This window comes from Montipora capricornis, chromosome 8 (assembly GCF_036669925.1).
Source record: "Montipora capricornis isolate CH-2021 chromosome 8, ASM3666992v2, whole genome shotgun sequence".
Lineage (NCBI taxonomy): Eukaryota > Metazoa > Cnidaria > Anthozoa > Scleractinia > Acroporidae > Montipora > Montipora capricornis.
Window position 1 is genome coordinate 3366349 of NC_090890.1, and position 26768 is coordinate 3393116.

Consider the following 26768-nt stretch of genomic DNA (forward strand, 5'->3'; position numbering starts at 1 on the left):
GATGTACGACACGACCCAAAACGATCGAAGCTGTTACTTTTGGTATCACATGAAAAATGGCAAATTCTTGTTTCTATCTATCACGACAGACGGTATTTCCCTGACACATGATAACTTAAAGTGATAAATTGTCCGATTTCGTGACTTTGTTGTCAATAACTGTCTCGTTAGGGGCTGTTAAATGCAGATAGATGATAACACATTGCCAGGACAGGGCATCTTTTCACGTTTTTTTAGTCAGTCCGTCCGCTGCAAACTTCAAAATTGCAGAGCGTACTTTCATTTTCAAATAGAAACTATCTCAACGGTGACAAAGTCCTTGCTTACTGTTTTAAAAGTCGTAATCGATACGTGCCTAATTTAAGATATTTTCAAGACGTATTTAAAGATAAACCCACGAGTTGTTTTGCTATGTTTTTTTTGTTTTAATTCTTTTCTATGATAATTTTGATAACCCAGAATTGATCTCAGCGTTTTTTTTTTTTTTGAATCTTCCAAAAATGTATTTCGATATGAAAGTCCTGTTTGGTTTGGACTTCAATTGAGTTCCCTTAAAAGGACTTAACACAGTTGCCCTCAAATATTTTGACAGAAAATTGATCCGTTTTGAAACAACGCCTCACCCATGCATCTTTTATTATGAAAACCGCCACGAAAAATTATCAGCAGTAACAACGATTGTTCACAAAGCAAGCACTTGTTCGTGTCGGCTAATCACAATAGTCCAGTCTTTAAATAAAATAGATTGATTTTTCTTCATTTTTTAAAAACGCGCTGTTTTCGACGAATAAAGTCGCATTGAGTCAATTTAAAATATATGCTGTGTGCTCATTTATGACAAGAGCAATTATCTAAAAGAATGTCCCAGGAAGCATTTGAAAGTGGAATTCTAAAGCAAAGGTTTAGCAAACAATTGACTGTTATTATTTACATTGCTATTATTTTCGTGTTACAGAATCATCAGACGTTCATTTTCGTTTACGGTCGTTTTAGCTTAAATCTGTTCGTCATGCGTTTGCTGAATGTATTGAATATTTGAAAATTAGTTGCTTCTTGGTTTACACATATTAAATTAAGTCATTAAGTCCGGAGACCAAACCCATTCCCATCGCCACATTTGTTGTGGCACAAACAAAATTGTAGGGAATTTGGTGGACTTTGGCGGACAAATCTGACGCATTTTGGTATGGCAAATTGACGAAAAATTTGCGAAGCGACATGATGATATGTTTTTCTTCTTAATATTTTTCAGTCGTTGCACCCTTCCGGCCTGTCTGCCTGCCTCTGTCGCTTTGTAGCTGAGTTAAGCCAAAATGCCATATATTTGCTGCCTATTTAAGTCATATTTGCCGACACCAATAGGCCACTCTGGAAAAGAGAGAGACAGCCTGGTATCCAAAGCCAGAGGTTGCTTGGAGTTGCATTTGAACGGCCATGTTGGAAAATGTCAAATAAAGGAAACTGCGTAGTGCCTTTGTGCATAAATAATTTCAGAAACTCCTCGAATCTGACAAAAAGCGAGAAAAGTCTTCGCCTAAGGCTTAAAGCATACAACTGGAACTACGATTCCCACTCTTTGTAAGCATTATGCGTTTTTTTTTTTGTTCCTCCGAAATTTTAAGTTTTCTTAGGCAGAGCCTATGTTTTTTTGTCCCTTTCCGCTGAGGAAAGCAGCGAGCCATTTTGCCTATGCGAATAGAAACCATCATTTACTCCTAAGTTACTTAAAGACCCTGAGAATGGATGGAGCCCTGCTGGCTAGGTGTCTTTTACGCATAACTTCGCGCCAACACTTGGTTTAGCGAATGATGGCTTCGCTGTAAGATAGGAAGCTTTTTCTGCAATGATGAACTTTAATACTGAATGACCTCTAAACGGGTACACTTCAAAGAAATCAACTCATATCAAATCGTAGTTTGCTTTTTGAGGAGAGGGGAAAACTGGAATACCCAGAGAACAACCTCTCGAAGTAGAGTAGAGAACCAACAAGCTCACCCCACATATGACGTGGGCGAGTCTGGGAATGGAACCCAGGCCACATTTGCCTGCGTAGCAGCGTTCCTGTTCGACAGAAGAGCTTCGAAACGATTTTCCGCAAACTGGCCGCGCGAAAGTTGGGGCAAGAGACTGAGCCCACCTTTCGCGCGGCCAGTTTGCGGAAAATCGTTTCGAAGCTCTTCTGTCGAACGGGAACGCTTGCTACGCAGGCTAGGCGACATTGATCTGCATCATTCCTGCTCCCTGCAAGTGGCTCACGCATCAAGGACTACTTCAATTTAAAACACATCATTCAGCTATGCGTTTCATTTGAAATTTCACTCGTAATTCAAAAATACCTCTTGAGTACTCTGATTAGAGGAAGTTATGCGCCGATCAATCGAAACTTCAACATCCCCCCCGGGCAAACCCCGGGCATTTGACTATCTTCTGAGCCCGGGGAGTGGGGAATTTGACCTTTGCCTTCGCTAACATCTATAAAACACGTGTTTGGACGAGATGGAAGAGTTTAAAGGAAGAGATGTAGCATTTGTGAGCAATTGGTTTACAAAGAAGGTCTTCAAAAGGTCTTTAATAAAGACGGCAGGAGCCGACGACGATTGTTCTTTAGTAGGGTATGACAGGCAAATCCGACGATAGGGTAGGGCATTTGAACACCACGTTGGCCCGAGGGGGCAGGAATTTGAAAGATCCAATCTTCAAAAGTTCAAATGCACGGGCTTTGCCCGGAAAGGACGGGGGGGGGGGGGGGGATGTTGAGGTTTCGAGTTGGGGAAACGTTGCTTTGCATGCTATTTCTTGGGTGTGAAAGTGAAACGTTTTCTATAAGAGAAATCCAAAAGAAGTTTAGAAAGTATCCTCTGAAAAGAAGAACGTCTTTGTGTTTTTCGCAGTTAGAAAGTTCATTTTCCAAGGAAATGCAATAATGAATAAAAGGCAATTGTAGAGGCGACCCTATTGTGACATTTTGTTCAGACCTTGTAGCCGGGTTTGTAAGACTCTGGGAGAGTTTTTTTCAGTTTTCCGTGTCACGCTCACATTTGCAACCACCATAATCAGAGATAAACTTTGGTTTTTTACCGAAGTGCCACGCATGCATCGTTGGTGTATAAAACTGATGATATGCATTTATAAACTCAGCTGAAACAACATAATTTATCAGTTCTGTATTATACATTTCCTTCCCGTAAAAGCCTATGTTTTTGCTACAAAAAAACCATAGAGTTTTTTTCAAATATTTAAAATCTTAATTAAAGAACATTGTAAAACTATCAAGTGGTTTGTCTCTTGTTTTTCCTTTGTCTCCACTGAGGAGCTTCAATGTAAACAAGTACTATCAAAACTTTTATTCACGTTTCTCGTTGTCTAAACAACCACTTTCACTGCAAGACTTAGTCAAATATCGGCGATTTTACTGCATTAACTGAGAATTGAGTTCGTGTTAATAGCTATAAAAATAAATACACCAAGCGATTTCAATTGCTCCTTTCAAGTTATTCCACTTGTAAATAGAAGAGTCGGGTTAATTAAGGACGAAGACTTCTTCATGTATAATTTCTACGCTTCGAAGGAAAAGATTAAACGAGGAAAAAGATCGAACATACAGTTCCAGCTCTATGAAAACAGTAGCGTAGAAATCTTACTCTGAAAGAGCAAAAATTCCAATGACTTAGGAGTGCAAGTGATCAGAAGTGATGTCATGCATTTCTCTCTTTCTTGTGAGAGACTACTATTCGTTCAAAGTAAGAGAATTACCCAGAAAAAAATTCACTCCGATCCATTTCGTCCGAGTGAAGTATCCTTTTTAAAGTGAAAGTGCACCGGCATAACTTTTAATGATCTTGTTGACATATTTAGTAATCTGAAAGAAGAAAAGTCGAACAAAGCATAACGTAGCTTAAACTAAAAGCCTCAACCGGCGGGTGGAAAGCAGTTGATCTATTTGCAAATCGTGGTAGATTTCTGGACTATCTAAGGCAATTCCTGCCAGTTTTGAAAGCCAGAATTAGAAAGCGTGACCCAGTTTCAGTTTCCTCAACATTACACGAGAAAGTAATGCGCTCTATAATGTAATCACAAAAAAATATAAATCGTAGAAACTTGACGAAAAAATTCACTAAACGATTTACGTCTACACTGACATTCAAGCCATCATTAGCAGCATGCAAGGCTGTTCTGTAGGTTTCTCGAAAGCTCTTAGAACCTTTGGGATCCCAAGATGCGATTTTCTCATTGCGAACATATTTCCTTTTGGTGCAACTCGTGTTTTAAGGTTATTGCAAGACAACAAGAATATTTTAACCCACTGCGTGGTCGAAGCCGTTATCCTTTCTGTCAAGACGAAGTCAAACATCGTTTCCTCTGCATTTGCTTGTGTACATACCAGGCAAATGGTTCTATTTAATTTAAACAGTCATGCTACTCCATTTTTACAGGCTTAAGTAACTTTTCTTTCCGTTTGAAATAGCATTCTAGAGCTTAAAATATGACAGCTACAATAAACAAGTTTGCCGAAATGACATTGAACAGTTTGAACGCCATAGTGATCATCCTGCGAATGAAAAGGACGTTCGACTTTTCACCAAAGTTTAGCCTGACAGGCCTATGGTTAATTTTTTTCTTCACTCCACGCTACTCGCTTTGCTTTTTGTCTCTGCTTGGACATTTTTCATTTAATTCAACTGACCACCTTTTAATGTAATATGTGACGGCTATATTTAAAAAGCTCAAACATCAATTAATATTTAGGAGCTACCTAAAGGGGCGTGGATGGTTGAGTAGAGCTAAAGCACAAGTGATTCCTTGTATGGCCACATTTTAAGTGGAACCAACCTGGTAGTATAAGCTCAGCTGTTAAGCACAGAAATCTAAGAAGACATGTAAAAATTTCACTATGTTTAATATTAATTGTAATTCTCTCAGTTCAACAAAGGAAAGTTTCTTCTGAAAGACTCAAATTGAAGTTGCTTTTGCACTCTGAGTCACGTAGACAAAGAGGAGGCAATAGTGAATTTCGGTAATCACCTTACTTAAATTTTACACCATATCTGATATCTATAATTGATGTCATGAAGGAGCCATCTTAACAAGCTCTGTTTTTGTATACGAGTAACTTATTTTATTTCTAAGAGATATTCATTGCTTCAGTTGTTTTGTCTACTGTTTCCCTTTGGGTAGCAAGCTAATCACATTGTACTTCACGAGAGCTGCTAAATAACACGCACATGTTTCTTATTGAGAGAACGCCCTATACTCATCTCTGAGTGAAGTGGCATCTTTGCTTTATCTTTCTACATGCATGATACAGTTAAAATTTCACCCGTCTATGTAACTGTCAAGAGTCTTTGAACTGCGAATATTATTCGGCCTTCTCTGTAGTTTTTCTTAATGCCCTGGTCAACAGGTGAACTAACTTCAACCGAATTCTGTATGACTTTTTACCACGGTGGCCGAAAGTGACGGTCTCCTTTTCTCCAGCGATTAATATTTATTATGAGCTTGGCGTACAAGTCATAAACATTTCCAGCGCTTTTTTATTCTAGTGAAAAATCTTTTAATATTTTCATTGTTATTTTATATGTGCTGCAATGTTCTTAGTCGATAAAGTACCTATCTGTATCACTTGAATGTATCTATTTGCCAGAAACCTTTTCAGATTTGAGTCTCGGTAAACACGACAGCGTCGTTGTATCTGGCTTCTTCTTCTTCTTCGTTTTATTTTCTATAACCTATTTTTTATTTCTACGCGTTTCAGACGTTTTAGGATAAGTACCCATCACTTGAATGTATCTATTTGCCAGAAACCGTTTCAGATTTGAGTCTCGGTAAACACGACAGCGTCGTTGTATATGGCTTCTTCTTCTTCTTCGTTTTATTTTTTATAACCTATTTTTTATTTCTACGCGTTTCAGACGTTTTAGGATAAGTACTCTTCACGCTGTTATGTTCAAGAAGATGAATTATTTGATTTTACTTTGCTTATGTTTGCTTTATTTTTGAAGTTAAGTGTTCTGTACTTACTATTTACTTGCCCGCAGTTAGCGGCCCACTATTTAAGTTAAATTCTGAAGCGATATGTATCCTCCTTTCGGTCGAGGCTTGCAAAATAAAACTCTTCCGCAATGTAGTCTTCCATATATTAATTAACAGTATCTGTTAATTACAGTGAATGACAAATTCGTCACCAAAAAAAAAGTGTATTAATAAGGCTCCTCATTTTACGGTGGCCCACATCTGCCCTGCATGACATTTTTTTTATCCATGACAAATAGAAAAGATTTTTGTCATGGATAGAATAGAGTGTTATCACGCCAGAAAAGAAATTTGTCACGGAAAGAAATAGTTTGGGCATGGATAGAAATGGATAGAAAATATATTTGTCATGTACAGAAAAGAGAGTTGTCATAGCAGATGTGGGCCTCCGTATCATTTAGCTCCTGTGACTAGAAGCTCTCCTGATATCATCACGACTACCACCTTATTATCCTTAACTGAAGAAAGAACGCGATAGGTAATCATTAAGCAAGGACCACAGAAGTTCTGTTTCAGATAACACTCTGTCTCGCGTGCTATTCAAATCGATGAGCGATCATGTTACTGCGTACAAAGGTAGTCTTTGCTGATTTTCTGTGAATAAAGGGGTTTGAAATAAGCAGAGGTTAGCACGCTATCGTGAACGAGACTTCGTCAAATTCAGCGCCAAATAGCTGCAACAAATCTAGTGCAAAAAGTTGTCTCCAGTTTCGAGAGAGTACTTACTTTATTACGAGTTTGGAACTCGAAAATGCGGGTGATATTGAATTCATTTGAGATAAAATTATCGTTTCATCACAAAAATTATTCTGACTGAGCAAAAACGACCTTTATCCGGGCGAATTATCGCAAAACTTGTAAAAAGGCGATTTTTTTCGTCGAATCCCTATCAATCAAAAGTGCCTTTTTTGTGCATCCGCGCATTGCTGTATTTTTCTTATCATGGTTGTTTTACACCTTTTTTTTTTTGCACACTTTCTGATGTTCCACTCAATTTCATGCGTGCATGACACAGCGCTTTAAGTAGGGAAGGAATCGTTGGATGGCCTGGGAGCTGGTCAATGAATGCTCTCATCATGTGAGAGGAAACTGTATAGAGTTGTTACAAGGTTTCTACGCTTGCGCGAGTATTTGTTGTTGTGTGCACTGCAAGTGTTTGAATCTATAGTCCGATATTGGTCCTCTTTAAGGATTTCTTTTAGTGAGTTTTTGTTGTTTACGACAACGCTAATGCTAAGAATTGTGCAAAGTATAACAAATTCTAAGCTAGGAACCATTGAACTAGAAGTCTTCTCAGTAGACCGCCATTAACTAGAAAACGAGTTCATATTTTGAAACCACCGCAAGGACGGGCTCTAAAAATGTTCTTAATTACCGAATTCTTCGGCCTTTTTTTGGCCGAAAAGGAACACTAAAGGTACAGTATAATTTTGCAACGTATTGTGCGTATCATCAAGAAATTGCTTTTCTTTTTTGCTTCACACTAGCAGAGTATATGTGTTATGAGGCGGCGTACGTTGGTGAGTTTGAGAATTTAATTTTGGCTTTACTGACATACTTTCGAAGTAAAAGTTAAATGCAGCTTCTGTATAATATCTGAGAGTGTTTTTAAATAGCTCGGTTGCCACTAGTCAATGACCGACCAACCATTTACTTAGATTTTTTGATGTTCATGCAAAATTTATGACAAGTTTGCAATGATTTAAAAATTACCAAATTTCAAACATTTAAAACTTAAACAAGTCTGTGGACATGCCAATGATGTATAATAATAATAACGGAGAAAATTGTATTGGTTGATTTTATTTGAACGAAGGGTTAAAATCCATCAAATTCAAAATGAAGTCTGATTGCTTTTGTGTGATCAGGCCAGGTAAATATTGGTAAATTATTCCACGGGAAAATCAATCATTTTATTTTACTTCTTGTCTTCCTTCCCTTTCTTGGTTTATAGCCTTTTTATGACGATGTAATTGGAATCTGTCATGGCACAAAGTCATTGTCGTGGAAGTCTGTAAGAAAATAAAAATAGTTTTGTTTGGAAAGTTGCTTTTTTAAATTTTTTTGCTCAACGGAAACAATGATACTTTTTCTAGCGATTTAATGTGTTGTAAAAAGACATCTTCTCCACTCGCGACCAAATTAATTTTCCAGATCATCGAATGTTTACCCAGGCTGACATAAAATCCATTCGCATGATCACGAGTTATTAGTATTTACACATGCATTTATTGAGTTTGTTCTCCACTTAAAATAGACTTAAAGTCAATTAGTAAACAAATAAACAGCAGCCAGCAATATTTTCAGCTGCATTTCCAGCTTATTACAATTCCCTTTGTTAATTAGCAAAACAATTTCATGTTTTTTCGCCAATTTCAAAATTCGTGCATATGAACATGAATATATCGAGGTTCAAAAGATAGTTGCAATTTTAAAATTTCGATCAAGCCAAACGCTCAAGTGTTTTCGCGGTTGTACTATTCGAATTGATGTCATTAAGACTTGATATTGTTTTGTTAAGGTAACATGTTACTTGAATAAATCCGAATTGAGAGCTGAAAAGGGCGCCGGCATAAAGCTCTCGTTTGTTCAACTTTGAAAGGTTCGTCTTCGGAACAGATGATCAAACATGACGCTATATTATGCAGATGATCATTGAATGAACCTCATACGACATTTAGCAAGGAGCCCAGATAATAATTCCTTGCTACTATTTTGATATTGTTTGTGACCATGGACCATTTCCTCGACCATAACAGGAGAAATCTCTATCAGGTAAAGCTCAGTTTTTAATTAACTAATAGCCACAAGAAACAATTTCATATTAACAGTCCAGTTACCGAATTATATGCGCGTTCCTGATGTGAAATCAGTTTTAAGTTTTTACATTCTGCCTTTTGCCAAATGAATTTGCCAATTTTCATTAAACTCTTCATCGCAGAAAAAACGCTTGCCCTAAAAGTTCTTCTTGCTGAGATGTTTTTCACTCTGGTGAAACGTAAAGCTCTTTTCAAGGAACAATCTATGGTTTCGTTAAGGCTGGGCCAAATAGATTTATCTCTGCACTTCGCCTTTAATTGAATTTTCCAAAAGAACGAAACATTCCTCGTGTTTCTTTCAGCAATAAATAATAAGGTTAGCAAAGATCAGGAGAAATTATAAAATAATGCAAGGTAATTGGATTATGTGGTCTTTTCTCCATGTAATTTTATTTTTTCCTCTTTACAACTTTCGACGCTTATGGGATAGAGTGTGACCGGTTTAGCTACAGTATTTTGCGTTAACAAATCCACATACTCCCGCCCAGTTCATTAGTCGATCCAAGTCTATTTAGTTGATTTGCCGTCAGCCGCAAAACGACCTTAATTAATGGGACTTGCCTTGTATAAAAATGAAAATTTGTTGTCGAGCTTTCTTTTAACTGGAACGAGAAGATCGTAAAGCGACTGAATCTTAGGCTTTTACCAACACACTAATAATAGTACTTTTGGTCTTAAATGTATGAGATATTTTGAACGGAAATTATAGATTATTCTTGAGCGGGGGAGATGAAGGTCCCAGTGAAGAATTATTAGAATAGATAAAATTTTGTTATCTCAGAAAACCTGTGATATTGCGTTTCTAGCATTCTGGACCCGAGCTGCTCGACGTCCAGTAGAAGAAACCATTGGTTCTCTATGTTTTCGTGGAATTTAAAGCTGGTTAGCGCTAACACTGAGTCGAGCCTCCAGGCTACAGCAACCCTTCCCCGATTGGTTCCTTAAGTCTCAGTTATCATCTGTGTTATTTAACGGCATATCTTGTAGTATAGTACAAACACAGATGATGAAGCTGATTATTATTATTAGCATTATTTCTATTATCGTGGTCTCTAAGGAGAGAACTGCTCATCACACTTATCTGGACAATTTAATAAGCAATTGTCGCTTTTTATCGACACCTGAACCAGGTGGAAGTTATAGTCCAGGTGGCTTTAACGGGATACGAATCCATGACCTCTGCGATGTCGGTTTCAATGCTCTACCAACTGAGACTCCTTCCACACTAACGTGCTTTCGAAAACGGATGTTTTCGAAAACGCATTAGTGTGGACGGGGACCTCAACGATGAAGTCACGCAGTTGGGAGCAGGTCAATTTGTTGGACTCATGTGGTCCTTTGAAAGGACTCGATGAATGAAATCAGAAATGTTTAATTGAAGTGTGGGTCATGGACCAAAGGGAAGGATCGCTCCTCCCTTTCGCAAATAAACCGCACTTCAAAATTACATTTAATTCATTATTTAAGAATTGGCTCATGCTTAGCGTGTGTATATCGAGTTATGGATGCACGCGGGAGGTTGCTAAGCACGATAGAAGCATAGGAATGACAGCCGAGTGCGATTCCAGCTTCTCGAATGCTTAGCAAACTCCCAAGTGCATCCATAACTCGATATATACACAGCTAAAAGCATGAACCAATTTTTTTATAACATAGGCGCAACAACTTGGACGATAAAACATGTTTCATTTGAAATTGACTACAAAGTTCTCACAACGCCCGGTGAGGGAAAACAAACGGTCCTATTGGCTGGTTAAAATCACGCCACAAGTAAGTTGAGCGAGAATGATTCATCTGGTTTTACTAAAATGTTGCAAACGAAGGATTCGCTTCTTCAGTTAAAGAAAACATTCGCAAAGAAAGTCAAAGCACTCGATGAAAATGTAGACAACCAACCTGAAGTCAAAATGCCCAAGTAAACAAAGGATTTGGATTGAGAATGATGCCGGGTTCATATTGCCATGCACAGTGCGGACTCCAGAAACTTGCAGTTTTTCTCACTGCACTAAGCTAAATTCAGAAAGAAAATCCGGTGATACCGTTAAGTTTTCGTTACCCCCAACTCTAGTTGGCTTCCCTGCCTGCTAAAAAGTCAATCCCTGGGTTCTTCCATTTGCTTCTTTCACTGTCAACTACAAGGGAACTAGCAAAAATCGACGAAAACTTTGGATCTAAAATAAAGCTGCACACGTCATGTTATATATGCACGGCCGAGTTGGCTAAAATCAGGCGATATTCCGCAAGATAATCGTTTTATTATTCAACACATTGATGACAAAGCACAATTCTCTACGTTTATTGAAAAAAAAAGCTGGAAAAACTACCATTTTTCATCGCGACAAATAAAATTACGTATATCGCAGGATATCTGTTGATGAGTACGCAAGACGAACATTGAGCGCGCTATGACCATATTTGGACATTGTCACAATGTGTTGAATAATGAATCTCTTTTTCAGGTTTCCAGTTCCATGACGCCAACATGGCGACTCCATACAAAACTCTCAGTATAAAGTTGCGTGAAACGCTTCGACAAATAATTCAGAAACGATGTACCGCACAGACCTGAGAATCAGTGAGGTGATTTACGAATTTGTCTCCTACAACATCCCAAGTTTTTGGCTTATTTCATGGAACGGTTTCGATTTTATTTTCTTGCTGCGTGACAGTGAAAACGATCTATCGAATTTAGATTGTGCCAGCACGCACGCTATGTTAATTAGCCGGTGGCTGATATGGCAACTGGACAAAACATCTGGTGAAATAAGATCACCTTAAAATCGTGGTGCAACTACTTCAGTTGTAAGGAAAAAGATATGCTTATAAATTAAACCACAGCTCACGAACGCACGTATAATTGGAATATCACCTGACAATTAAATTAAATTAAAATATCGCCTGATTTTAGCCAACTCAGCCTACGGCCTCGTCGATATTCCGCGCGATTTCGCAGGATAATGCTTAAATATCTAACAACCATAGATATATGTAATGATATTATATATTGTATAATATAATTTGTTAGATTCTCAAGTTTGGATCAATTCCGACGTTTAGAGGTACGCATAGGCAAGAAATGTTTTTGTGATGAGCCTACGTCTGCCGGACCGCATCTTCATCAAGTTTTTTTTCGTTTTTTCTCGGATTTTCTCGCTTCCTTTGCTCGTAATTCTTACTTCCAACTTTTTGAAGTTTAAGGAATTTAATAAAACAATTATTTAATTCGCGCTTGTTGGATAGGAGACTGGTTATAGCCAACTCGGCGCTACGCGTCTCGTTGGCAATTTACCATCTCATATCCAACGCGCGCTCATGGAATAATTGTTAAATACAACAGATATAACTGATGTTCTTACAACATTTTGACGTCATCTGTGATATATTACTGAACAGACGAACGGCAACATGGGATCTATTTGTTAAATAAACGCACGGCCGTGCGTATATAACATGACGTGTGCAGCTTCATTTTAGATCCAGCGTTTTCGCTGAGTTTTGCTAGTTCCCTAGTAGTTGGCAGTAAAAGAAGTAAATGGAAGAACCCAGGGAGGACCAGCCAAATTTTTCTTTTTAGCAAGCAGGGAAGCCAACTAGAGCTGGCGGCAACGAAAACGAAGCACAACAAGCATGTTCAACACAAAACTAATGCTCAAAATTGTATTTGAAAGGCACTCAACAAGAACGAAAAAGGCCGCAAGTTGTTCTGTGGCAACTTTCAAAGATAGAAATTCTTGTTGTTATCGTTGTTTTTTATTGCATTTGTTTAACCTGCCGAAAACAAATTAATTACAAAATCCACAAAACAAGCGGAAAAGCGCGGAAAATATTAAATCAAAAACATTAAAAAAAATTAAAAACACTACAGCTGAAACATGGTCAAAAAACATCAATCACGCATTACTTATAACCTGAACGGTATCACCACCGGATTTTCTTTCTGAATTCGAATTTAGCTTGGTGCAGTCAGAAAAACTCTTCGATGTATTGTCGATTAAAGCAGCGATTTGTGCCTCGGTCAATTCCGGTCTAGAATGTCTCTTATCGGCCATTTTTTCTCAGAGCTGCAAAAACGTTTTTAGCTCGCTTTGTTGGTGACGCGTTCCTTGACCATATTAGGTACATCAGGTATATGAACTGATAGCCTGTGTCCGGCGAGCCAATGAAAATGGTGGAAAATCTGATAACCGTAGTTCAGTTTAGATAGTTTTATTCTGCCATTGTCTTCAGATGTTGTTTTCCTTTTTCTTAGTCTTAATAGTTATTTTAACACTTGTACTTTTCTGTTAATTATTGTAGGCTTCAAAGTAATTTACGTTGTCAGCCCGTAAACCGTTGATAACGACCGCAAATCTCGAAGCCAGCTAACGAAACAATATAAATAAGTATTACATACAATATTGTAACTTCTATAATTATATTACTATAGATGATGACGAAGAGATTGATTATTAGTATTTATAAAATAATTAGGATAGTACGCGCACTCTCATTGGTCAATAGCTGTGTTTAGATGAGAGTATGGAAAGACGGCTGTGACATCACACGAAGTTTGATTGCGCTGCGCCTCGTGAGTCCACAACATTTGATGACGAATATCGTTGTCGATAAGAGTACAGACAACTCTGAACCACTTTCGATTTGTTTTTTACCACAATATTCAACGGCAAAGAACGTTTTTATTTCCAGAGCGTGAACAAAACCATGACACAAAGAAAGAGCAAGCGTTGTCTATAACTTTCTCGCAATATGATTGGTTTATTTCCCAAAACGAGCGTTCCTGATTGGCTATTACATTGCGTGACAAATTGACGCTGGCAGACTCTTAATGACAACGGCAAATTAGCCAATCAGATTGCGAGATTACCAGCAATTGTGGTAAAAATTGTAATCGTTGCAGGAATAAATGAGTTACAATCATCTTTTTGTGCTATATTATCTCACTGTTTTAGTATATATACTACACTTAAGACATTGTTTCACGATTCTGCTCCGCGGCTCGGCAAATATCCACCACTAATAGTTAATTATTGTTACTATTATTATAGTTATATTATCATCATACTCGTAACTATTACAAAATTCTCGAACGTGATTGGTTCTGTGCGCGCCTATTTGTCGCGTAATTGGCGCGCGATCACGTGGGTGTTCAATTACAGGTATCCAATTTGAACAACTCCAATTTGGATACCTGTAATTCGACACCTACACCATCATTCGCACGTCAATCACATGCACTTGGATGGGGTCTTTCTTGCTGTTTCCCTACTGTTGGCAAAACCAAACCAGATTGAATATAATTTTAACCTTTTCACAGAAAAAGGTATTCAAAGACTTTTTATCCTCGAATTTTGTTCTGATTTTCTCGCATTTTGTTATAGTTACGATTAATTAGTAATACGACTTCGTGTAGTACAATTAAGTGGTAATCGTCCTCGTAATTTCAAATCGGCTTTGCATGTGTCCTTGAAATCACTCGCACGATCATCCCTGAATTGTACTCCACTCAGTGCTATTAGTATTACTTATTATGATTATTATTACTAATAAAGTAAGGATTGTCAACGGGTTTGATATGGTAAATTGACCAACTGCGTGTCTGTGTTTCACAAGGAAGTTTAGAAAACGACGACGTTAATAAAGCTCTACTAGCACTAGCACTAGCACTAGCACTAGCACCAGCACCACCACCACCACCACTACCACTACCACTACCACTACCACTACCACTACCACTACCACTACCACTACCACTACCACTACTACTACTACTACTACTACTACTACTACTACTACTACTACTACTACTACTACTACTACTACTACTACTACTACTACTACTGCTGCTGCTGCTGCTGCTGTTGCTACTACTACTTCTCCTACTACTACTACTGCTACTGCTACTGCTCCTGCTACTGCTACTACTACTACCATTATTAGAATGCTTCACCCATATTGTTCGAAGCGAACGAGATGCAATAATAACGAAAGACTTTCGAGAGTGCAAAGTTCTATTTTGAAGTGAGGTTTTGGTCGACGTCGCCGTCGTATATCGTATGGCAGGGAGTTTAAGGTGATTCCCTAGAAAAAGAACTTGTATATATTTCCGCTGAAACTTCTCACACGGTTGTAACATGTCAAGAAGATGATAAAAATGTAATAAAAAAGGGGAGGGGGGGGGGGGGGGGGCACCGTACTCTTTTTCATTGTACGACGCTGACGAATACGGCTATTTGAACTACTTTGACAATTGCCGCGCACTCCCACTGTTGAACACATTTAGGTCGATTTTCGATCTAACGATCTAACGTATAACGCAGAGCCTGATGTCATTCTATGGCTAATTCTGCCCGAACACATTCATAAAAAAGGTTCTTATAACAAAAGAGAGGGCGTGTTTCTAGTTATACAGATTTGTCTCGGAAGAAATCTCACAATGTGTTTGAAGCGCAGAAACGGAAGCCGCAGGCCACAGTTTTTCCATAAATGGTGATAATACCGAACACCCAGCGTGAAAACATCTGATTGAACAAAATGATTTAGAAAATACAAGACACAATATAGACCTAAACTCTTTTTTAAAAATCTTTTACAGCTGTATATGATGTTTCAAATCTGAGCAACAAATGTGATAGTTACGCAGGGGCAGACTTTGCTAAGGGTTCGCGAGGGTTCGCTGACAAGATCGAAAATTCCACACGCTGTTGGAACTAACCATATTGCATGAATTTCGCCCGCTCACGCTCTAAGCAAAGACATGCCTGGATATTGACCGTTTAATAATTTAGGTAGAGTCATAAATGTAGTGTCATTGATTTTTTTAGAGACTTTTAATTTTAGAGACTTTTAATAATTGTCTTCATAGGAGGTTTAGTTGTAAAGTTTTGAAAGTTCCCATTCACCTTACGAGATTTAAGAAATAATTAAGTACAACAAAACCCATGCAGAAATCAAACAGAAAAACGATACGTGAGGCTACTAATGGATACCGGCGAATGAGCCACCAGCAAATATTCTCAACAGTCAACATGGCGACCACAGTACTCACTGAGCTTCCCGTGGGAAATGTCTACACATTGTAAAGGTAAAAACAATATTGCAAGTTAATGCTTTAAAATAAAACGAACCTGTAGAAAAAAATGACAAATAGAGAAAAAAAGAACAGGTATATGCCATGCAGTGAAAATTGTTTTTTGTAGTGTTGAAAACGTGACCAAGATGAACAAAAATTGAAGCTTTCTTAGTTAACTTTCTTTAACTTAAAAAAAAAAAAAATCAAAATCGAATCCGTTAAAAAATGCTTGTTGTCAATATCGACCCGATCAGAAAATGGGATAGAAATCGTTTTTGCACGTGTCTTGGTGTTGCTTTGCAGCCTAGGAGAAGAAGACCATGTGAAAAATTTGCACCCAGAGCAGCATAATCCACTGTTAAACTAATTGTTCACGCTGGTGACGATTAATCGAACTTTTCAAAGTTGCTTGCAAGCAGAATCTATCAACCACAATGTACCACAAGTAAAACACAATGCAAGGCCGTCTCTGATACTAAAACATTCGCATTTGTGGGTACATCTCGACATGCAAACATAACAAGCCTTTCATTGTTTCTCTGAATATTCTTTAACAACCAGGTTATTTTCCTTCATTTACGTCATCGGTAAATTTCGCAGGCCGGGTTCAACCAAGCGCCCAACAAATTTTCCGCATCGCACATCATCTTTCTAACAATTTTGCTGCTAATCGGCTTTTTTATTATCGTGGCTCCACCGTAGAATAGAGCTTAAAATATTTCGTTGAGACTTTTGACTTCCAGTGCATTCTGACAAAAGCAGGTGTTAAGAAATAAACGTATCATGAAACCATAAAAGGGCTATTTTAACACATGGCTTAAATACATGACACGTCAAAACAGAGGGACAAACTATTTTAAACTACATGCAATTAAAAAAGCAGTTTTTCTTTGTTTTTATCTAAAAGCTGTTTTATGAGCCCTTTCAGGACAATCGAAATTAACTGAGTTTTAAAGTCATCGCACAAAAATCTACTATACGTACTGTAGATACATCGATGATACAGACCCCAGTCAACTTGTACACTTCATGTACAATTTTCTGATGCTGGTTCGTTTTAAAACTGCGTCAGCCGAAACCTCGAACTTCCGAATGTCGGGCGTTCAGTTGGCGAATCAAATCTCTGTTTAAGTTCCTTTAAACAGGCTCTCAAGAATGACCGCCAAACTTTCTTGTTGTGCGGGGAAGGTAACTCATCCACAAAACACGCAATGACAATAGTAGGTAAAATTCGAATTATTCTTGCTCGCAATTAAACTCATAATGATTTATATAACAACTGGTTAACTGATAAAAATTGCGATTGCAAAAAGAAACAATTTCTGGGCAGCATGTATCTCGTCTTATTTAGCTTTTAGTGCTGGACAGTTTACGTCCTTGTTTCAATCTCATGGTCAAAGCACTACTGAGCTTATTGAACGAACGGCAGCAAAATGAATAAGCGCATCTCGACCCCATTAGAACGGATAAAGGGGTTGGAAATAAAATAGATACGAAGTGATTTTCAACATTGTGTTACGCCTTTTCACTTTAAGTTCTGCTTAACAAAATCCCAATACGTTTTGAGCCCATTTCTAATGCTACAGTACCATAGACAGTTCTAAGAATGAAGTCTAGCAACAAGTTTGCCTAGCTAAAAAATTCTGCCTTTCAAAAATATAACATATGGTTTTAAGACACAAGAAGTTTGTGGTATTTTCGCAGAAACAGGCCCTAGATGCGTTCAAATGGCCCATTGGAAAAAAAAAACAAACACGTGGATCAGTGTTTAGTCAAAGAGCACACGGACAATTAAACTTTGTTTTCGAGGTCTGTTTGCCTTGCTCTATTTCCATGATGAAACTGGTGTAAAGAAGGAAAGAAGCGAGCATATAGAATGTTCCATCAGAAAGAACTATGGTTTGCAAGAGAGACCCAATGCAAATCACAAAAATTCAAAATTCAATTGTTTGGACTTAAAAAACACTATAAGAGATTAAAAGGTTGTTTTTATACCTGCTGCTGCAGCTTATTGCCTTTTATTTACCCCAAAATTACAAATGATAGCGGGCTGCGAAGATTTGTAATTAAGATCATTAAACAACGCTTTTATTCTGTAACTAAGAGATGCTTGGCACCACTAAGCAGTTGTAAAAAGATAGTTATGAAGAAGAAAGTATAATTAAGAAAAGAAGAGATACATCGAAATAACGGAGCAAAGGATTTGTTGCTTCGGAGTAGGTGAGCTATTGTAGCTGTCGTGTTCATGATCCATCTGTAATCATGAAGGAAACTACACTACGAGGAAGTCGTGGTTTTGCGTGTGAAGGTGGTAACACGAGATGTCTTTCAATTGCGATGGCAAAACAAAATACGAGAACATAAGTTTTTGTGAAATATTAGGTCCTACGTCTTTGTTTCGAGATACCGATTTGGTTGTCTTGGAGCGCAACTTCGTATTGAATCATTCGTAATGGAAAACAGTTTGTCTGACAACCTTTTTGAAACTAAAGTAGTAATTGTTCCTTGGAAATGAGCAAAAATGTTCGTGATTCAGACACTGAGGCGACAAAACGTATTTGGGAATTCATCAGGGATCGTCGCATTTTTTAAATCAGGAAAACATTGTTTGGTCTAGAACTTCCACGCGGTTTTTTACAAGCTGATCAGTAACAAAACCCAATAATTGCAAAATAAACTGTGAAAATAATGGCAAAATATTGTCAGGATTGGCTTTGCCGCGGCAAGGGCTTTGGTTTTCTTTTGTGTTAAGGACAAAAAGTTGACGTTTTCACTTGAAGTGAGTAAACGAATCAAAGTGAATAAAACTATGAAAGGGTACCTCATTTGGTCTCTGTAGGTCGGTACTCCGCGCTTTCCAAAAAGCATTAAACCTGCTAAAACTTACTGCCTACTGGTGTTAAGTCATAATAATGGCTTAGATAAAACGAAGAAAACAGTTTTCTTTCAGCCATTACGTTTCTGTGATGTAGTTTTGTGCAAAAGCAGTAACTTGACCTGACGATCGAGAACTTTGGTATCCGATTTGCAGTGAAGGCAGATGTTTCTGGCCTTGTTTTGCCCAAACAGACAAAGACTGAGACTGGGGATATGAGATTTCTGTTAACGATGCAAACCAAGAAATTTAATCTTAATTAGAGGACATGTATTTGTTTACTCAAGCTGGAATGGTGAAACCAAAGAAAGTAGAAGAAAATAACATCTACGTCTTCTACTACCGACAAGAGACCAATAAAAGTAGTCATTGCACAGATGTCGTTGTCTTTTTTTTTCATAAATTTCTATCCTCGTTACCACCAACATATTTTTGCAAAAATGTCCTTTCCAATAATTTGATGGCTATGCAAAAAAAGTTTTACCCTTGCGATCACGTGATCCCAGATCTGAGACAATGGCTTTAGAATTACCTATCACTCTAATATCAGATTGTTCAGCTGACACGAACGTGTCTCAACAATTAATTTTTGCTTTAATTTTCCTCAAGAAAATATTTTAATTATTCAAAAGCTCGTTTCAAGGGATATAGTTTTGTTTGAATAGACCGGTTAAATTCGATCCTTATGTGACTTGTGTTTTTAACTTCATTTCTTTGTCTTCCGACGTGGGTACTATATGGGTTTTTTCACGAAATGAGAGCGCCGATCCACATACGTTTTCACAAAATGGGCATTTATTTCCATCTCACGTCTTACAATGTTGTTAATCAGTCGAAGAAATCAGTAATCAATTCATATATTTTAACTCAAATCGAACGTTTTTCAAAATATTCAGATCCAAACAGAGAAATGTTCTTACGTTGTGTAAGAGCCTGCTATCACTTTAAACATTGTTCACTGAGTGCCGTAACTCGAATATTCTTTGGTTTTCGTCTGCGATAAGGATTACAATAAACCAGCAGGCTTAGATTAAAGAGTGCCAAAACATAAAAAAAATGTCGTCTACATGACAGTTCCTGAAGATGTTTTTCTGGGTAGTTTAATTAAAATCAAGGCACTGGGTATACCGAATCCAAAAAGAGCGGCCTTAAATTTACGCTCGCTGAGTACAATAAGGTCTCAATGAACGCTGGACAGAAACGCTGACAAAGCGATACTTTGACGCAACGGGGAGTGTTAAGTATTTTCCAAATATTAAAGTTCTAATCACTCGGCATCTACTTTGATTTGCTCCGTTTTGAAGCGCAGGAGTACGTGATCATCACCCAGAAATAAATTTATTATGATTATTCCTCGACGCAGTTAGTTACTCCAATGAAAGCCTGTAAATTAATTAATCATTACTCGTGTTGTTCTTCCCTCCTTTGGACAAGGCAAACGTACTTGACTCAGAATGACAATTTAGACAACAAGCCGATATCGAGCGCAAAATGTCCATTTAGTATACTCCAATTTGCGTTATTTTATTCATCTTTGTTCTTTTTCAGGGCGTCCTCTCCAAACGCGTGCGATTTAGCTACGTTAGGTTTGCTTAGGCGATGAAAAATATCCTATTCGTCCATAGTGTGGACTGAACATTCCCACGATCTTTTTGGGCCACTAATTTACCGCCTCCTTATTACACGGGGAATAATTCATTAAACTATCGCCTGTGATCCTATTAGCTCTGAGCTTGATACCAGCTGTGCACACTCGGGGCAGGTGAAATTTTAAGACCTCCCAAAGTTCAAATAGCAACATCAAGTATTTATCCTAAAAAGGCAAGCGATTCGAGTCCGCATTGAACCTATGACAGTTTTCTCGTGCTAACGTGTTAGCGTTAACCTAGCCTCACGGGTGGAAATCTTGCGAAAATTCAGCTCTTTGGCCATTTCAACGTTGCGTACTAAGGGTAATTAAATGTTCGCATTGTTAATTACGCAAACGGATTTCCCAATCCGGTGGCTTTAACGTGCGATTGAAACTTCGGTGACGCGTCATCAAAGCCGACCAATCGCGAGCCAGAGAGCAAAATGTAGCCATTCGTAAAGGCCTTTGTATTATATTATAACCAGTTGATTGAATAGTTATTTGATTTGCAAACTTCAAAATGAGCAAAGAATACACTTCAGAATTCATTGTATAATTCCATTAGCCAAAAATAATAGGCATCCTTTAAATATCACCCCAGTTTTACATTTGGACTCGGCCATTTGACCACGTTCCTCTTAAGGCCAGCAACTCTCTTGTCGTCCGTTTTAGCCTTTGTCATTCTCGCTAGCTTGTCATTTTATAAATAATGGAAACTAACTTTCAAGGGCACCACACATATTTTCAGTCGCCGCTGTACGCGATGGTGTCTCAGCGTGGGCAGTCTATTTCAAGCAACAGCGGCTTGCCTTTCCCCGACTCTTGCTGCAGTGTGCCAAGCTATCTTCCCTATCATTCGTTCACTGGCCGTCCATACGAAGTTCCCTGCGTTTACCACACAACTTCCTACGTGGATCCTCAAATTCAACTCGCTGCATTTCAAGGTAAGAGCATTAAAACACTTTAATTGCACGATGATCTCGTTTGCTTCAGTTAAACTGTCTTTATAGTCTCCATCAGGGTATTTTGCTATCAAAGTCATCCGTTAATGGAAGTTAACTGTATCATTAAGCAATTAGTTCTTACGGTGGAAATCTCATGAAATAATTTCTTTTGACATTTTTAGGGCTGATAACGTATTTATAAAGACTCAAAAAATAGCGTTAACAATTACTGTTACTTTTTCTTCAGACTTTTTTCACTCGATAAGATAGATTTGCGGTTATCATCGCAGAGATTTTCTTTCCGGTCGTTGTCGCTTCATGGTAACGAAAATTCAGCAGAAATATTCCTCAGGTAGTATAATAAAAAATTCAGTATCAGAAAAGAAACAAGATTTAAATGCCACAAGAAAGAAGCCGAGTTCATGATTTTCCTTACTTTTTCCACCGCCCTAAACTATTTTTCCGAGCGGATTTCGAGAACGAATGGATAGAATATCCATATTATGACGTCCATTGAATAGGAGTTTCCATGACAAGGAGAATTTCGGGTGTTAATTTAGTCTTAAATAATCACTGTCTCTCATTTCTTTTGACGATAGAATGTATTTTTCAGTATGATAAAGCTAACTTTCTTCTCCTATGTCATTTTCCTGCAAAAAAAAAAAAAAACACAACAACAACAACAACAAACAAAAAAAAGAAAGAGTGGAAGCAATTGATAAGTCAAGATATTTCTCATGCATGCAGTTGCAGCCTTTGGATAAAGAAAAAAGAGCTCATATTTTTTGTTACCAGTGAATTATCTGATATCATCTTGTTTGTTATTTCGTTGAAAAAAAAAACTGATGAAAGATTACAGAACACCCTCTCTCCTTGATCTATCTAACAACCTTATCGTCGGATATCAAAACTGACGGGTACTTTTTTAAGAAATAAAACCATTATTAAAGCAAACTCTTATTTTCCAATAGGCCAGAGGTTTTTGGATCATTTGAGACCTCATAAACCTCGAAGAATGCGAGTTCGGACAAATTTTAGTCCATGGCAGCTGGAACAGCTAGAGAGGGCATTCGAAACCACTCATTACCCCGATGTGTTTATGCGCGAAGCTCTTGCTCTCCGACTTGACTTGACGGAAGCTAGAGTTCAGGTAAAGTACCTTTTCTTTGCCGTTGAAGGAAGTCAGTAGGAGGTATTGTTAATGGTAAGAAGTTCTTACTACACTCAAATGGCCTTAATTGTGTGAATTACAACACTTGCTATCTCAAATGACTGCAGAAAATTATTCTTAAACATGTTCAAATAAGACAGAAAGCGGGAAATTTTCACCAAAAAGAAAAAAAAGCGCGATGTTTCACATCGGTTTTAGCCTTAAAAAAGCGGACTCTACATGATGTTGACGTGTGCTAAAGATACAATTTACCGTGAGTGTGGGTTTCTTTCTTCACCCTTTCGGCTGGACTGTTCAACATAGCCGAAAATGCTCATTTTAGCGCATTTTCTTTGTGCCAAACGCATGTAATGCTAGAATAAATGTACACGAAGTATCAGTTAAGAGGAAACAGTAATTTGGTAGTGACCAGTATACAATAATAAGCTGTGAATTAATCGCCTAGGATTCGGTCTCTATTTCAGCATTGAGGGCCCTTGAAAAATGTGGACTTTGCTTGTGGCTACTCAGTCTGACATTGTGTTTTTTCTCAGAATACAAGAAGTGTGAATTTTAGTATGAAACTTGAACATGAAGCCATAGCCTACAATAAAAAGCAATGCAGAATCTTCCATTTGGAAATATACACACACGTCAGAAGACATTTAAGATAGTTCAGTGCGATTAGCTGAAGTTGGGTGAATTTAAAATTCACAATTGGCTGAAATGCTCCAATGGGAAATTCAGAATGCAACAGGAATTTTTTTTATATCTGATCATTGACAACGAAAAATCTCGAAGCATGTAACATCATCGTATAATTATTTTAAAAGTTCGAAAAACTCGAAACTGTCCGCGCGCGCGGTTGAGATTACAACAGTTGTCACTGTTCAATTGGATGTGACACGATCAACACCTTTAGAAAAAAAGGTAATGATTTTTCTTTTGAGAGAAGTCCATTCTTGCCTGTAATCAACGTTTATTGTTTGAGGCAAACACCTAATCCATGCTTTCAGCATTGTGTTGGCTCTTGCTGTTTTCAACTTCAAAGCCTACCAAGCGAGTTTAATTCATTTTTCCTATTTCCCTTTTAATTGAAAATTTCTAATCAAATGAACCGATACAAAATACCAAATGTTACTCTCTCACCCACAATGTGTTCCTCTCTTCATAAAATTATTCCAGAACCACCCAGACTGACAAGGTGTTTCAAATTCTCAGCTTGTGAAATCAGTTTTTTTTCTGGATGGATTTAAACAACAAAATGTTAAAACAGGCCGACAAATTTTGTCGCATGTCAATGCATATGTGTATTTGCTCCCAAACAAGGAATAGACTGTAACCAATTATTTTTTGACTCCAAGAAAGCGAAAGAAAACTGGTTAAGAAGGACTTAGACAAGGCCTTTTTTTAGTTTGGCAAAAAATGGCTAAAATCTCCAACCAAATAACGAATTTAAATACACAAAAAAGGTAGAGTCGGTCGGTAGAGATGATCTCCAAGTGCCGCTTTTTAAAAGAACTACCTCTCAAATAAAGTTTTCTTAAAAAGCAAAACCACATGTTGCAGTTAAAGTTGATTGACTGTATGTGTACGTTCCAGGTTTGGTTCCAGAACCGACGCGCGAAATGGCGAAAGCGTGAAAAAGCCAAAGATGGAGAGGATGGGGAGAAAGATTCGGAAAATAACGACGAAACAAACGTGACTGGGAGAGAGAAAACAGTAGAGGTGAAAACCGGAGCAGAAGAGGAAACTAGCGGCCACACTGAGATTAAGAGTGAAGAGATCAGCAGCCTACGTTTCGAGAGTCGTGTTGCCGCACGAGATGAAGACATATCTGAGCAAGAACGCAAAGGAATAATGCTACGGGTCAAAGAGGAAGTTCCAGAGCAGTGCACTGGACGGTTTAGGGGATGTGGCCACGAAGGCTACAATGAAGACCAAAGCTCAAGCAATTTGGACTATTTTGAGAAAATAAGAACCTCGAGTATTGCAGCACTTCGACAGAGAGCTAAGGAACACGAAGTTTTAATGACTTCGCAGAATTCTGCGATGTAGAGGGCACGAAAACCACATTTTTAGTGGGTGCCGTCATAATGAAGATTTTACATCAGTCCTGAGTGATCCTTTTATTTCATCGCTAGGTTGTAATTATTAGATGTAGGTTACAATTGTAAATAACATTTACTATGTGCATGCCGTCCGTCGGGAACTGAACAGGTTGCATGAGAACTTTCGAGTACTAATGACTAACCCCGATGCTGTAAAACCAAGACAGTTCAAAGAACATCATCAAGAACTTGTACAAACTGTCACGGTGCTTTGATTTGTGACAGAATGGCTAGGCAAATGTTGACTTATCCTGACAACCTGAGTAGTTGCGACAAACGCAAACGGACGCGCAAATGGAAATCTTCTTCTTTGGCGCGCATCGAGAGTGTGACTCGATACTGAAACACGACCCTGAAACTATCCGGCTCAGTTGCGAGAAAAATCTAATTCGTTGCTCAAAGCACCGCCTGTTTACGGTCAGGTATTCTTGTAAATGTCAATACTAAAAAGACACTATAAGACTACGAATACAGTTGCAATTGCGAGAATAACTTTGAAGAGATATTTCCTTGGCTGTAAAGATAACTGTCGATAAAAATTCAGTGACTCCTTCATATCGATAACGAAACGTCCTATCTTAACGAAAACTGATTAAGATATCTTTAACTGTGATTATTTCTTATAATTGAAGAAATTTACTTTATCTTAATCTAATTAAACAAATGTTAGATCATATTAACAAATTAATAACATCGGTGAAATTCCACAAAAAGCCTAGTAACAGTGTAATATATTGAATATCCATATTAACTTTGACTCAATAAAGATACAAAATTTGACAAATTTCAATGTAAGTCTATAACAGAATTGCGCTATCAATTATATAAAACCCCTCCGAGCCGAATGGTCTCCTAATTTATTCTTACTTGTTCATACTTGGAAAATCCCGACCAAAACGTTAATCGAATGACTAATTTAGCTCTTTCGTATCACTTAAGATAAAATGTCTGATGGAAGTTGAAGAAAAGGAAATTTCAAATTGAAATCTTAAGTTGGTCATTTATCTTACTATAAACACTGCTACGCAATAACGGTATTTACATTTCCTGGATTCAATCAACACTTGTTAATCACTGGATATCAACGCTTAATAAATTTGTCCGAGCTGCTTCCTTTTAACAAGATTTCCGGCTTTCAAAAAATTAAATTCTGGAAGATATTTTGCAATTTTTCAAGCCTCATTTGTGCCCTCGTTCTGCCTTCAGTAACACAAGAGACTTTCCGAACAAAAGTTCTTCGAAATCCTGCCTAAATCAGACTTTGAATGCCGTCTCCAGTAACATGAATTAAAAGGAATTCTTGAAGGTGTATATTTGAGATCCTTAAAACACGTTACCGTTTACTTTCGTCACAACCAATATCAATGATGACATTTGGTTAGCATTTCAAGTTTTACTTAAACCTTTGACACCCAAACCGGCAGGACAGATTTTACTTGTTAATGGGTTAAGCTTCAGTCTGTCATTTTATAAAACTGCAAACATTATCTGGCACTCCAAAACTCTTGAAAACAGAATTTCCTGTTACGTAGTTTTCTTCCTAATCGTACAGTTGGTCCCCACAGACTTAATTTAGCAAACTAACATTTGGTTGTGAATATTGGTTCCTTTGACAATTCGTAACTTAAATTACTCTCTGGTTAAGGATGAGGATACTATCTCTAACCTTCGAAAGAGGTCTTTACGACCAAAACGAGGCCGTGATTTTTCTTCTAAGGGGTTACTGCCACTTTTCCCCAGTTGAGAACTTTATCCTTTTGCGCATGTCAACGAATTAAAAATAAACTTCGCCCAGCTTATCGTAGAAACTTCGAGCTTTGTCCGCGGACAGTTCTGAAGGTCGCAAGCTTCGCATTAAACTGATCGGGTCTTCCAAGCATGCAGGTGAAAACTGGGGAAAGGCCAGTCAAAACAAGAAGTTTCAAATGTGGGCCAGCCGAGGTTTAAGCGAGAAATTACCCTGGCAAGAAGTTAATGGCACAACAAATTTAGATTATTTCAACTTTAAAACCGTAAAATCGATGCAACACGAGTTTCTTCACCTCTCAGAACACCTTTGCTTACCAACAAAAAAGATGACCTCGGGTTTTTACTATTCTTCATAATCCATAGCAAACAACAAGTCTAGCATAAGTTTTTT

At 37.8% G+C, this 26768-nt stretch overlaps 1 protein-coding gene across 6 annotated transcripts; it reads left to right on the top strand.

Annotated features, from left to right (window-relative positions):
• Window positions 1–25412, top strand: LOC138060117 (uncharacterized). Of its 6 annotated transcripts, XM_068905828.1 has the most exons (5): window positions 8594–8805; window positions 11309–11429; window positions 21172–21367; window positions 22339–22517; window positions 24120–25412. In XM_068905828.1, exons 2-5 carry the CDS (start codon window positions 11400–11402, stop codon window positions 24573–24575), a joined length of 861 nt encoding a protein of 286 aa, XP_068761929.1. In that variant the 5' UTR covers window positions 8594–8805; window positions 11309–11399; the 3' UTR covers window positions 24576–25412. The 6 variants fall into 6 exon arrangements, with proteins under 6 accessions (XP_068761926.1, XP_068761931.1, XP_068761929.1 ...); XM_068905825.1 differs by lacking the exons at window positions 8594–8805; window positions 11309–11429 and adding an exon at window positions 1–3740; XM_068905830.1 differs by lacking the exons at window positions 8594–8805; window positions 11309–11429 and adding an exon at window positions 7113–7447.
• Window positions 25413–26768: the final 1356 nt, after the last annotated feature.